We start from the raw sequence: 14,553 nt of genomic DNA, 5'->3' as shown, positions 1-14,553 counted from the left end.
GTCTCCATCCAAGAGTGGACCCTCTCAATCTTGTCCCAGATGTTTTCTCTTTCATAGACCTTAAAGGCTTTGACCAGAGAATGAGCTCTGAGTCCCTTTACTGCCCTGAAGCTTATCTATAGCAACTGTTGCAGACTTTCTAGAGAAAGCAGAACTTGAGCTGAGCCTTGATGGCCTTCTGAGGATTTAGAATGGCATGGGAGAGGTGGGTGAGCATATTCGGACTGAAACACAGGACATAATGCTATAATAGGCCAAGGGTAGAACAAGATGAGAAGTCCTTATACTAGGGCAGAGAGATGTGGGAGGCAGCAGAGGCATTCAGTTTCAGAACAGGCAGCCCTTATATTCCTGGGTCCCTGAGCCCACCCAAAGATACCTGGCAGGATAGAGGAGAAAAGGCAGATTAAAACTGGGACTTTTTCCTCGCCTGAGAGCCATACTCCAGTACATCTCATGACAGAAAGACCTTCACTAGCAAAGCACTGGGTCCCTTCTCTGTATCCTCTCCTCCACCCCAAACAGTGGATTCTAGGTTGGTAGGACCCGGGCAGCCTGTTGGAGAATAAATCTACCCTGAGGTGTCTGCCCTTGGCTCATGGGCTGTTCTAAGCCCTGAGCTTGGAAAAAGAAGAGGAATGTTTAGACTCTGTTGGGAGTCAGAGTCTAGATTTACAGCCAGGCCTAAAAGTCCAGGAAACTGATGTCCTACACCTACCTGTGACCTGCATCTATGCAGTCTCCTGCCTAAGGCTTCTCTCTTAGTTTTTTCTATTGCTGTGACAAAGCACTGTGACCAAGACAACTTGTAAAAGAAGGCATTTAGTTGGACTTGCAGTTTCAGAAGGTTAGAGTCCATGATGGCAGAGCAAAGTCATGGTGGCAGGAATGGCTAAGTGCTCACATCTGGATCTACAAGCAGGGGGCAGAGAGAGAAAGCACTGGAAATGCCACAAGTCTTTTGAAACCTCAAAGCCTGGCACCCAGAGACACACATCCTCCAACAAGGCAACATCTCCTAATCCTCCATAAACAGTTCTACCACCTGGGGACCAAGTATTCAAACATTTGAGCCTATGGAGGCCATTCTCATTCAGATTACTGAAGCTTCCAAATTCCCCTCCACAGCATCATCAATGCCTAGTCCTCTCGGTCATACCTCTGTAAGGGGCTCTCCATCCCTCTTCTGTATCTGACTGTCCTTGAGAAGCTCAGGCTTCATTCATCCTGGACTTCACCTTGGCCTCCAGCTACATTCAACCCAAAGTGTCCAAGACATAAGATTGCATGGGTGCTTTATATGTTACCATGGTAACAGCAATGATAGGATGATGATTCTGCTATTCTCTTACCTGATGCCTTGGTAGCTTCCAATTAGCTACCAAGATACAGTCCAAAATCTGCAGTCAGGCCTTTGAAGATTAGATCTCCCAAGGCATTTGCAATGATCTGCCCCCTACCTGTCAGCCAAATTTCTACTACATTGTTAGCTTAGCAAGCTCAGAGCCCTAGCCCAGCCAAGTCTCTACCTACAGTGTTCTTTAGGTTTGGAATGCCCTAGTTCCTACCATAACAGTTTTTCTTCATCCATTGGAGATGTATGTTGGTCTCCTAGACTGCTTATTCCCTGTGGATGGTTGTCACAGATGGCTCAGATAAGGTGGAACTGGTGTTTCATTCATTCCTTGAAAGGCCTGTCTCTTTGCTGAAGCTGGAGTTTGAGTCAGGGAAGTTACAAAGGGCTGTATGGCCACACCTCACAGTCTAGTCCTTGAGGGGATTTGAAAGTTTCCCCAGTGTCTGTGGGAAATCACTCAGCTAGCCGCCCATGGATATGGCCTCAGTATGTTATATACAAATGGGCGTGTCCTCTGATGAACTGCCCAAAGAAGGCAGGAGACCTGTTACTAGAGCTGGGTCAGGGAGATCACTCAGGAATAGCCCAGTATCAGGAGTCTTAAGGTAACTACCACTGAACATTCCATTTTCAAGAGGCTCCAGCCATGCAGCAACTTGGGCTGCGGGGCAGTGATTCAGGCCCTTAGGTGTCAGAAGGCCAAGGGAATGTAAATAGTCCAGTCTGGGTCCTGATCACCTAGTCTGAGCTACTTCAGGGTACATTGGTCCTATAGCTGCTGCAAGCAGGCGTCAGCCTGGAGGGTCTCAGGGGAAATGGGCTACCTTTCTGCGTCAGGACGATTTGGGAGTGTGATCTCAATCTAGAAACACCTTCTTCTGGTCTTCCATTCTTAGGTGAGCAGGGCTAGAGGAGACAGTGGCTGACAGGATGTGAGGCCTGCCTCTTCTGCTTCACAGCCTGTCTCCCTAGGCCTTTGCTTCCACTTCAAACTCATGCCATGAACACACTACCCTCTGGGTCACCATTTGGAAAAGCCGATCTCAGCCTGACACTCACTGCCTGTAAATGGCGTAGAATTAGGCTAATCAGTGGCTCTTAATTTCCCAACAAATGCGGGTGCTGTGCTAATTGCCAGGGTCCACACCAGCAGATCCTTGGTTGGCGGCATCAAATAAGAGAAGTGGTAATTTGGGGGCTGGAGTGGGGGAGGGCCTGCTTTGTTGGCTGAGCCAGTTAAAAACTGTATTAAACTACATGAACCAAAGCACAGCCAGCCAGGGCTGTTGATCAGCCAGGAGATTGTGCTGGAGCTAAACCTGTGTCTAGCATCTTCATGTCCATGAGTAGATTTGTTTTGTTCTTATTCATGGAGGAAGATTTCACCAGCAGCATGGCTTGGTACTGCCAGAGCAGCTCATCAGGGATAAAGTATCCCCAACCTTAGTCTGTTACTATGGCAACAGGGCATTTCCAGACTCTCTGGGCAACCTGATGGCATCTGCCTCTGTGAACGATTCGCATGAAAAAGGGTCACTGTTCCTTCTCCACTCCAGAGAAACCAAGTTATAAAGACAGGGCACCATTCTCCAAGGACCAGGGTCTCAAAGAAATGTGGTATGGCACTGTTGTGGGCCTCTTGATGACAGTGTGTAAGTGGTTCTTCAAGTCTGCCTGTCGACTCCAGTCCAGGAAGAGGTGGGCAAAGCTGCTAGGGCAGAAGAGACTCCTAGAGGAAAAATGAAGGGAGATGGACAAAAGGACGTAGCACAAAGGCTGTGGCTGGGGAGGTCGTGGAGTATGTGTGTGAAGCTGGTAGTTTGATGGCAGAGCAGACACTGGTGGAGAAGGCAGGGTCAGTTCTGCCCTGCCCCCTGGAACCTTCCACTTAACCTCTGGCTGCCAAATCCTGACCATATCTCAACTGCACCCAATTTCTCTGACTGATGACTCCCCTCCTTAGCTGCTGACACATCGTGCTGTCCTTGGAGTAGGTGTTCCTCCCCTTCTGTCTTGGCTCACTGTAGTGTGTCATCACTCCTGTGCTCATTGGATTCAGTGAGCCTCTACTCTTCCTCTGTGGGGACACAAAGAAGAAAATGCTTGTTCAAGTCGAGAAGCCATGAGACACAGGTTAAGAAATCAGGATCCAGTCAGGCTGCCCTTGATTATTTCCTGGCTTTACCACTGGTTTTAGCCTCAACTAAACTTCATTTCACCCCATTTCTTCTTCAGGGGTGAAATGGGGGTCCTGAACATCCTTACCCTAGTTCTTAGGGTAGTAAAATGGTTGAACAGAAGTGGGTCAGAACAGAAGCCTAGATCATAGTATTACTGAATGTTAGTCATTTTCCTTAAAAGTGGAGACTTGTTCATTGTCACACCTTCCTCTTCCTTGCTTGTACATACAAGGCACTTTATCTGGAGTTGACATCAGGTGGATGTCAGTGACTGGATGGATGCACTCGTGATGAGGAGCCATCCATGTTGGTAGCTGTACACTCCTGTCTGGCGTCTGCAGCTTTGATGCCACATGGTCTCCGCAGGACTGGAGCCACAACAGGTTGAGTCTGTCCTGTAGCTCAGCCTGCACTGTAAACTGTGTGCCCATCTGGGTCCCATAGTCAGATGCTACACAGCCTAGGACTTCAACCATGGACTTCCCTGGAAGAGCATAGCTTCTTCTCCCTTTGGGAAAAATAGGTATTTGTAGTCCCTAAAATCTAACTTTATCATCTACAAAAGATTTCCATTTGCTCTCCTGAAGTGAATAGGCCACTGGAATTGTCAGCAGTGTGAATATCCCATTCAATGGATAAAGAGTCTGCATCTCTATCACAGAGCATTTCCCATCTGAACCCCCATGGTAGTGAGTCTGGAGAGGGCCTTGTTTTCATCTTCTGATCATAAGCCTGTGGGTCTTCCCCATGAATGAAGTCTTTGGCATATGTAGTTATTCTTTGCATATGATCCCAGTGAAATAAAGAACATGAGCTTAGCCTCAGAACATCCCGTGTTTGATGGTGATGCCGTCCCTTATAAGCTGGCAGCCATTCTCTTAGAGGTGCTCACATCCTGCTCCAGGTTTGTGCTGAGGCTGGTGGGGCCTGGGAGGGTCTGATACTCTGAGTGATAAGTGAGAGGGATGTTTCTCCATGAGCCACTCCAAGTTGACAAGCCTGCAGGTGCAGTTGGGTTGAACATGCATGGCCTAATATGTTAAGAGCATGCCATGTTCAGGAGGCATTACAGGAGCTGGGAAAGTACTTGGGGCTGCTGAAGCTGACTCTTTAAGTCTTCAGATGCTGAAATAGAGGCACTGCCTTACCCAGGCTCACATACCAGGTAAGTGTAACACAAGCCTCAAATCTCAGACCAGCCTTTGTGTCTCTTAGCACCACACATCGTGACAATGGTAGGTGTCTGCATTCTCCCTGAACCCCCTGGCATTTTGTTGGAATTGATTTAAATCATTGGGTAAAGAAAGAGGAGGGATCTTGGGATGGTTCAGTGGGTTAAGACACTCGCCCTCAAGCCTAAGGGCCTGAGTTCAATCCCAGAATCAGCAAAAAGTGGAGGAAATACTAAGCTTCCAAAAGTTGTTCTGTGACTTCTACAAGCACACCATGCATACACACACACACACACACACACACATTAGTTTTTTGAGAGAAAGGTGTTTTTCAGAGATGTATGCCTCACACGGTATTTAAACAGACTTTTTAAGAAATGAGTTGTTTAAAGGCCCACGCCTTTAATCCCAGCACTCGGAAGGCAGAGGCAGGGGGATCTCTGTAAGTTCGAGGCCAGCCTGGTCTCCAGAGCGAGCGCCAGGATAGGCTACAAAGCTACACAGAGAAACCCTGTCTTGGAAAACCAAAAAAAGAAAAACAGAAAAGAAATGAATTATTATAAAAGCAACATATGACATTGAAGAAAACAGAAAAGAATTTTACTTAGAAGTCAGTAAGTTAAGCAATATCTTTAGTCCTCAGAAATTGCCTGGCAAAGAGGTTATATCCTGTAGATGAAGGAGTGGACTTGTGGTTCCTGCAGGTTTGACTCTGGGAAATAGGACCATTCAGAGAGACATGTGGGGACTTAAGTTAGTGCTATGGACTTCAAATCTGTATGTCACTATGACTAATTCTAGTAAGAATAAAAAACCCACCCCAGTTGGCAGTCTCCACCAAGTAACTACTTCTCCATAAGTGTTCTCATTTAACTGTTGGGTCATTAGGGAAAGTCTGTAAAGTAGTAAAACTATTCTCATTTTGAAAATGAGAAATTTGAGCATGAGAGAGATTAAATAGTTTGCCCAGGATCATAGAGCTAGGAAGCAATGGAGCTCCTGACTTCAGAGAGTTGGCATCAGAAAGCAGGGTACTCAGTAGACATCTGTGTGTGAACAAATGAGTGGATGCTGGCTCACCCTCTGCAGAAGAATCTAGGAGCCATCTGGCCCTGTGGTTCGAATCTGTGGAGCTGGGGCAGTGAAGGCCCAGTATAGGGCTCATGCCCTGAGATACTGATAGCTGGTGTTTCTCCTAACACAGTGGCTATCAAATTCTGGAATGCACCAGAACCTCCCCCTGGAGGGCTGTTCTGGGGTAAGCACCTAGCCTCTTGTGAACAAGTGGGAAGGTTGTCAGGACATTGTCAGGGACATAGTGACCTGCTCCTTGGAGCTGGAGAAGCAGGAGTCACCCCAGGTCATGCAGTCCTGTAGAAGACAGCCCCCCCCCCAGAGTCTAATCTACATGCCTCATCTGCTGCCCTTCCCCCTGCACCACAACAGCAACTGGGCCAGCAAACAAATGGCACAGCAGAGACTAACAAATGGTTTCCATAGTGATGCTTAGTGGCTTGTGCCTGTCAGCAGACCTCAAACAAACCCTTGTCTGAACCCTGGCTAGAGCGATGTGAAATGTTACCTACTGCATCCAGGGGAAAGAAAGGTTCCAGAAGGGTGGCATGGTTTTGTCCTGTGACTGTATACTGGGGGGTTTCCCCAAAGTGCTCTAGCTGGCAGCAAGTTAGACCAGACGAACGAGGGCTAGAAATTGGATCCTGGGCATGAAACAGGGCTATCTCAGCAGCCAATGAAGAGTGCCAGCTGAGCAAGTATCATGTGATGAGCTCTACTGGGCACTGTATGTATCTGTTGAGAAACAATGAAAACAAGTGAGAGATGACTGTCCTTGTTTACAGGTGATAAAGTCAAAACCTAGGTGTACATGCCAGATGACATCATTATCAAATTCAAGCCGGACTTGCCCCAGAGCTACTGAGCAGCAACAATTGATCCCAAAATCTCTGTTCCCACCTCCTAAGTACTCAGGCTAGATACTGGCCAGTGGCTCCTCCTTATCCCAGAAGGGAGAGGGTTGGGTCAGTCTACTGGCAAGTCTTTCTAAGAGCTACAGTGAAGTATTCCTGCCCAGGTCTGTCAGAACAGGGGGATCTAGAGCTAGCATGGAGCTGATCTAGTCCTTACTTTGATACCTCCATGCGTGTGCACACACACACACACAAAAAAAAGTCAGCAGTTCCTTTGGTAAGGATTGCTGTCATTGTCCTGCCCAAATCTTCAATTTGGCTTCTTCTCAGAAGACTAAGCCACTGTAGGGGCAGTTGGCATTTAGGAACTATTCATGCCAGAAGCAAATATTTACTGAGCACCTTTTCCTATGTAAAAACTTTTTTAGTTCTATGATACAGGTGTTGAAAACAATCCACTGGTTGCACCCTTGGAGCTTTGCATTCTAGCAGAGACAGAAAGGTTCTGGTGGGCTGTTACATGGTAGGAAAAGAAAGGCCTCAAGCTCCCCAGGAATTAGATGCTATTCCCCCAAGAAAGCCTGGCCACAGGGTCCAGGCACTTCCACCTCAAGTATTACACCTTCTGGGCATGCCACTTCTCCCATGACAGCATTCCAGGAGAGGATTGCTGGGCTGCGTCCATCTCAGCAGCCGAGCCATTCTCTGGGAGGAAAAACACTGTTTCCCTTGGACCAGGACTTGCAGCTACACATGGTGGCAAATTCCCTTTCAGACATACAGTTTTTATGACAGTAAGAATAGCCACAAAGAAAATGTATAAGTGCTAATCTTTATAGTTTTATAAATACAAGATATTCACTTTGTTCATGGAAAAGCAAAACCAGAAACTGGTTTAGCATGGTTCAGGACCCCTGTGAACTGTGCTAGCACCTGAGGGCCCATCTGCATCATACCTCCTACTGTTTCTCACTTGGTTCTCTCTCAGGTTATACTCCCTCAGGCCCACCACAGGGCTTTCTGCAGAGTGTGTTCGTTCAAGTGTGTCCGCAAGGGCCTCTGTCATTTGTTTGTTTCTGAGACAGGTTCTTTCTATGCAGCCTTGGCTGCCTTAGAACTCACTATTTATACCAAGCTGGCCTCATACTTACAGAGATCCACCTACTTCTGCCTCCCAACTGCTGGGATTAAAGATGTGTACCTCCATGCCCTTGGCACCTCCATCTTAGACTGCCCCAAATAGAGCTCATCATCTTCTTTCTCCCCAAAGCTATTCTTCTCCCAGACTTCCTCAGCTTCACAGACACTGCTATTGTAAGGAAGTATGTGAACCCTAGTGGAAGACTCCATACTTTGGGCAGTGGTGACATATCAAGGTTGGTCCTTGGAGACAATGGAGGGAGGCATCGCCCTATATTGTATCTGCATCTGGGTCTTGAACTTGATCAAGTGCTGGGAGATGTATAGAGGCCTCAGAACTTCTGACATGTGAGGACCTAGGTGTGCTGGGGAACTCAGGAGAGCCTAGCATGATCCGTATTAAATAGTATCCTGTGTATCAGGCAGGCAGCAGTTGGTGGACTGGATCTGACCTATGGCCTACTTTTATATGATGACATAACCAGTTTTTTAAAATAAAAATTTAGATGTATTTATTTTATTTGTATGTGTTTGCATACATGTGTGTATGTGTATCATGTGCATGCCTGGTGCTCACAGAGATCAGAACACAGTGCCAGATCAGATTCCCTAGAACTGGAGTTCCAGATGGTTGTGAACCACCATGTGGGTGCTGGGAACTGAACCCAGGTCCTGCAAGGGTAATAAGTGCTCTTAGCTGTGGAGCCATCCCTTCAGCCCCGAAAGCCATTAAAGACCCAAAAAAGGGTTATCGAAAAGAGAATGGGTGGGACTGTAGAGATGGCTCAGTGGACACAGTACTTGCTGCACAAACAGGAGGACCTTAATGCAGATCTCCAGTATCCCTGGGAAAAACAGGAGTGTTAGCACATATCTGTGGCCCCAGCACTGGGAATTGACAAGAAGAATGTCACTGGGCTTGCTATCCAACCCCTCTAGCCAATCAATAAACTTCAGAGAGAGACTCTCTGTCTCAAAATCTAAAGTAGACAGAGATGAAGGAAAGAGACCCAACGGTGATCTCTGGCCTCCACACACATGTACTCCCATATACATGTGCACACACCCATACAGCACACTAGTGGGGCCCTCAAACCTAAAGTATTTGTGTAAGAATAAGCTCGGCGAAGCCTAGTGTATAATGTGGAGTTTAGCACATTGCTGGGAGCCCACTCCATGTTATAGATGCTCAGCCTTCTCTCCTGGAAGATGAGCAACACCCATGAAGTGTGGCCACCTCACTGGGCTGTTACAACCTGAGCAGATAAAGCACATGACCCAAAGCACATACTCTGCTCAGAGCATCGGGGAAGAGATGTCTGGGCTTTTGCCAGGTCTGCACCAAGCAGGCATGAAAATCCTGGCTCCAGGCCTCATTTACCCAGCCCTGAGTGTGGCTTCCTCAGAGCGAGTTCCCTTTGGCAGGAGAAGAGCATGCCAGCTGCCTATTGTGCTGTGTCCTGTGGCGAGGTCAGCTCTGTCTTCCTCCCACCTCCACCCCTGCTTCCCACCCCACCCCTGCTGACTGTCAGCTGCGCTTCTCACCAGGGCCTGGCACTTGGCCCATATAAGGTGCCAAACTGAGCCCTAAGGTTCTGGGCTCTTCCATCCTCCTTCCTGGCCCTGAGGTTCCAGGCTATGCCATCCTGCTTTTTCCTTCCTCCATTCCTCCTGCCTCCATCCCCCTCCTGCTCCTGCTCAGCCTTGGGAAGTTCTACCCAACCAAAGGGAGGGCAGGGAAGCACTCTCTGATGTGTTTCCTTGTCTTGCCAGAAGACATATTCCCCAGACCTGAGCCCCTGACCAGAACTGCCTCCTCCGAGGAAGTGGAGCCCTAAGGGCAATCCTTTTGGACCAGCTGGCCTTCCTCTCTTGAAACAGTGATCTGTAAGACAAACTTTTGGTGTATAATCTCACAATTGTAAAGATATAGACATTCGGATTGTGGGGAAATCAGGAGTATTTTCTCATAAAGGCAGGTTTTCAGTTCATACACACTGCTGAAAAAAGAACTGAACTTTATAAAGGGCCCTGAGTCCACTCCATGTAATTACACCTGCACTCCCAGCACTCAGAGCCAGGAGGATGGAGATTCAAGATTAACCTTGGGTATATAGTAAGTTAGAGGCTGACCTAAATTTCATGAGACCCTGTCCCTCCCCTAGATCAGTAAATAAAATCATAGACATATGTCTGTTGAAAACTCTAAAGCAAAATTTTAAGTCAAACTGAAGAAGGAAAAAAAAGGTCACCTAGCTTTTGGATTTGAACACTTAAACATTTTTATGGTGGAGAGGAGGATTGTAGGAAACAGTACACAAAAGAGGAAAGAAAAGATTCCAGGAAGCATAGGATTATGTAACAGTGAGATACCATTTGTATCAAATTGAAAAAAGATGCTAGTAAACACTAGTGATGTGGAGGGGGCAGAGACGCCCACAGATCACCAAAGCTACATCCAGGTGGCTTCTCCAAGGAGCACCCTGGCCCTCCTCAGATAGACCTCCGGAGTCTCCAAGATGGCGGTGCCCACGGCTGGGAATCCCCATCCTACAAATCCAATTTGAAAAGGTAATTAGAGGGAGTGACAAAGATTCACATTGAGGTGTTCATGCAAAGGTGTAGGAAAATGGAAAATTAGAAACAACCTGAGTGTCTGCTAATGGCCAGTGGGCTAAACAAATTGTTTAATCTTCATAATGTGCAATTAGGCAGCCACTATAAATAAATTGCTTAGCAAAAGACTCCATGAGCAAAATGGGGTGACACACCCTAGACTTCTGGGAGAAGCCACTTGCAGTGTGTAGAACCAGGGGGAAATGCGCTAAGACGTCAATAAGAAAGAACAAGCAGGATGAGGACATAAGCATGTGACTTGGCTCCAACTCAAAAGGCAGAGCTCACTGTGTTAGCAGGAGTGCAAACTAAGTGGATATGCTCACTGGAGTGGCGGTAGTCTACAGGGAGACATGCAGAGGAACACATCCATGTCTGTAAGTGAGAGGAGGGCACCTGTGGCCACTTTGATGAACTCTGGCCTATACCTAACAAAATTAAACAGGAACCCCCACCATGACTTATATGTGCTTCTGAGGATCACCCTGCACGAGCATCATCTTCTACCAGGAAACGTGTTCAAAAATGTTTGCAGCTGTCCTGTTATAATAGCAGCCAAATTGGTGATGTATAATATCATAATATAGCAGGTCTTGGTGTATATAGCCTGCCCAGTGGCAACAATAATGACCATTAAGAACTGGCTGTCCCAAGGTCATGGCTGAGTAGAATATGACTTTACATAATGAGAGGCTATTAATGAGCTAGGTTGATGAAGCACTGGCTCAGATAAATGTCTAAAGCAGTGTCAAGTGTAAAGAATAGGTTGGATAAAGGGTACGTATCAGCTGTGTGCTTACATTTGTAAGTCTTTAAAACAAATGAGTACATAGTGTTTAACGATATACACGTACATGTATATATATATGTTCGTGAAAATAAGGAAACTGGCTTCAAAACAGTGGTACTGTTGCAGGGTGGAGGGCCCAGAAGGAGATCAGGCTTAAATGGTTTGAGGGGGTTGGTTTGTTTGTTTGTTTTTTAAGGAAAGGATTGAGGTGCATATGGGAAAATGATAACTAATGTTCTGAACTTAGGTTAGGATGTTGTACATTGTTTTCCATGCTTTTCTGCATACTAAATATTTCAAATTTTCAAGTAGTTTTTTTCTTTATTTAGAAACAATCATTTTACATAACAATCTCCCTGTTCCCCCTCCCTCCCATCCTCCCATGTCCCCTACCAACCCAACCCTCACCCACTCCCCAAGGAGGCCATCCATGGGGGATCATCAAAGTCTGTCACTTCATTTGGGGAGGGCCTAGGCCCTCCTCTGTGTATCTGGGCTGAAATAGTATTCCTCCACAGGGAATGGGCTCCCAAAGTCCATTTGTGCACTAGGGATAAATACTGGTTCTACTGTTAGAGGTCCCATAGACTGCCCAGGCTTCCTAACTGGCACCCACATTCAGAGGATTTGGTTCGGTCCAAGGCTGGTTTCCCAGGTTTACGACTGGGGTCCCTGTGCTCTCACTAGGTCAGGTCAGCTGTTTCTGTGGGTTTCTCCAGTACAGTCTTGACTCCTTTGCTCATCCCTCCTCCCTCTCTACAACTGGATTCCAGGAGTATGGCTCAGTGCTTAGCTGTGGGTGCCTGCTTCTTCTATCAAGTAGTTTTCTTAAGCAAGGAGGTTGAAACAGTGTTTTTCTGTGTACCCTAAGCTGGTCTGGAACTCAGTGCCTACTACCTCAGCTTCTCAAGAGCTGAGATTATAAGCATACAACATGAGAATGTATGGGAAGCAGGCATAGCCCCAGTGAGAAGCAGGTGGCCTGAGCCGGAGTGGTAACAGCAGAGATGGAGGGACACAGGAGGGGTTGGAGTTCTTGGTGGTGGAGTTAGCAAGGCTCAGTAATTGGTCACACGTGGCTTCCATGATGGAAAGCCAGGACAGGAGCATGAGCAGCTGTGGAGAGGAAGAATGGGATTGACACACAGACTTGAGGCAGGAGGCAGGTGAGGTAGGCCTTGAATATACCCTGTTAATGGTCACAAGCTTTGGTTTCTTCCTATGTGGAGTGGATGTTATAGTGACATTTGTACCCTCTCTCCTGCAGGTGACAAGTGTTTTTCCTGGGGCTGGAACGAACATGGCATGTGTGGAGATGGCACTGAGTCCAACGTCTGGACTCCATCCCCAGTACAGGCTCTTCAGTCACCATCAAGAATCCTCCTCGTGGGCTGTGGGGCTGGCCACTCCTTGGCCTTATGTCAGCTGCCAGCACTCTCTGAGCCGTGCCAGGATGTCAAGGTCATCTACACACTCCAAGCTGCCACAGGGAACCCTGAATCTCAGAATGGCATGAACAAAGAGAGGAACCGGAAGGAGAGACAGTCAGTAACTTCAACCCAAAGCAATTCTGACAGGACAAGAAATGAGGGACCATGAGAGAGGACCCTTAATAAAGTGCCTTATCCCAACAAATGGTTCCCTGGAGAATCTTTCTGTCAATCAGCTCAGGGGCTCAGTAAGCCCTGATGGCTGGGCAGAACTACAGACAGAACAATGAGGAGCGGCTCGCCCACTACACAAAGAGGGCTGAGCTACAGAGAAGGCATCTTTTCTGCTCAGCAGATGCAAATGAGGGGATCCTCACTGAAGACCATGCAAAGTTAAGACCAGCGAGGAAGGCTCCCGCCCTGCATGTTGTCAGCCCAGCCCCCGGCTGTGTTTTGGTCCAGCTGCCTTAGGACAGCAGGCAGAGCATCCTAGCATGAGTAGCATGCTTTTCCCTTCTAACTCGGGGGTTTGTTTTCTGTCCAGAGTCCATTGCCTGTCTAAGGGACCCAGGTACTCTGCCTGGAGGCCCAGAAGGGAAGGCACTCGTGACCAGGGCACAAACAAAGGCATAGGGTCGGGTGGGAAGAATGGAATGAGAAAGTGGTGAGAACACAAAGCTTCTGGGAGACCCAGCAGAGAAAACCCCAAGTTCAGACAAGGGTGTCTGAGCCAGGGAAACTCTCAGAAGATGTATAAGTCTTCCTCCAGCCAGGCAGGGTTCTGGGGCTGCTGTGGCAGATGAGCTATGTAGTCTCTGAGCTGCCTCGGCTCTACTGCCTTCCAGAGATTATAGAAGCCTAGGACATTAAAACTGGGGGACCTTCCATCGACACATAGCCTAGAGGCTCCAAACTACATTCTTCAGAGCCATACATGGTGGCACGTGCCTTTAATACCAGCACCTGGATGGCAGAGCTAGGTGGATCTCTGTGAGTTTAAAGCCAGCCTGGGTTACATAGAGAGTTCCAGGCCATCTGGGGCTAAAAGGTGAGACCCTGTCTCAAAAAAAAAAAAAAAAAAAAAAAAAAATGAAAAACAAAACCAACTCCCTACACTGTAGGCTGGGAAGTGGGCCAGGTAGAAAGAGAGGAGTTCTTCAGGTTCTTTGGGGTAGTGTTGGTTTTGTCTTTACATTATATATTGTGATCTGCATAATATTATATTTGATAAGTGGATCCTTAAGAAAATATAGAAACTGCTGATCTTGTTCAACCATTCTTGTTGCTCACCAGGAGAAAATGGTGCCTGAAAAGGGGGAAGGATCATCTCAAGGTCACATACTTCACTGCTGGTCCAGGATAACCCAGACAGAGCCCCAAGCTAGACAAGGGTGGAATAGGAAGCAGCTAAATGACTAAAAGTGGGTTCTTCTCAGAAGGTGTAGGTGAAGTTGGTTCCAAACTCCACAGGCCTGAGCTGAGACACCACTTGCAGCCACAGTCTGACCTGAAACCCAGTGCATGAAGTCTTGCTCCTAGCATTGAACCCACACAACCCCACCTCCCAGGCCCAGAGGTGTTGCAGCATTTGTACTCTGATATGCTCTTGCTAGCATGACTGAACCCACAGAGATGGAGCAATCGCCCAGTGGGAAGCCACACTGGAGCAAACTCAAGGTTATTGTCCTGTAGGCTGAGTAGTTGGCAAAAGCCAGGTCAGAAAGCATTCCCATGTGACCCATACTGCCTAGACAGTTTCCAGTCACAAGAAACCAACACCATCTTGCCCAGAAGGCCGAAGGGCAGGGCTCCCTCCTATACCTTTCAGCACATCCTGGAAAAAAAAAAAAAAAAAAAAAAAAACACCCTAAGTGTCTGTTGCTGGAGCCCAGAGCCTTGTTTGCATGAGCTAGGAGCATCTTTGCATCTGAATAGGATTG

The 14,553-nt window shown here is 47.4% G+C and overlaps 1 protein-coding gene across 3 annotated transcripts in view; it reads left to right on the top strand.

The window, feature by feature from the left end:
* The window catches only part of Sergef (secretion regulating guanine nucleotide exchange factor), a 212,026-nt gene extending 197,550 nt beyond the window's left edge, over positions 1–14,476 (top strand). For all 3 annotated transcript variants that reach the window (XM_027420538.2, XM_027420537.2, XM_027420535.2), the window contains one exon: positions 12,451–14,476. In XM_027420538.2, the coding sequence (XP_027276339.1) occupies positions 12,451–12,782 (332 nt within the window). In that variant the 3' untranslated portion in view covers positions 12,783–14,476. The remainder of the gene's footprint in view (positions 1–12,450) is intronic.
* Positions 14,477–14,553: the final 77 nt, after the last annotated feature.

Source organism: Cricetulus griseus, chromosome 6 (genome assembly GCF_003668045.3).
Source record: "Cricetulus griseus strain 17A/GY chromosome 6, alternate assembly CriGri-PICRH-1.0, whole genome shotgun sequence".
NCBI classification, from domain to species: Eukaryota; Metazoa; Chordata; class Mammalia; order Rodentia; family Cricetidae; genus Cricetulus; species Cricetulus griseus.
Note: the sequence above shows the minus strand (reverse complement) of the source record. Positions and strands in the feature narration are given on the sequence as shown.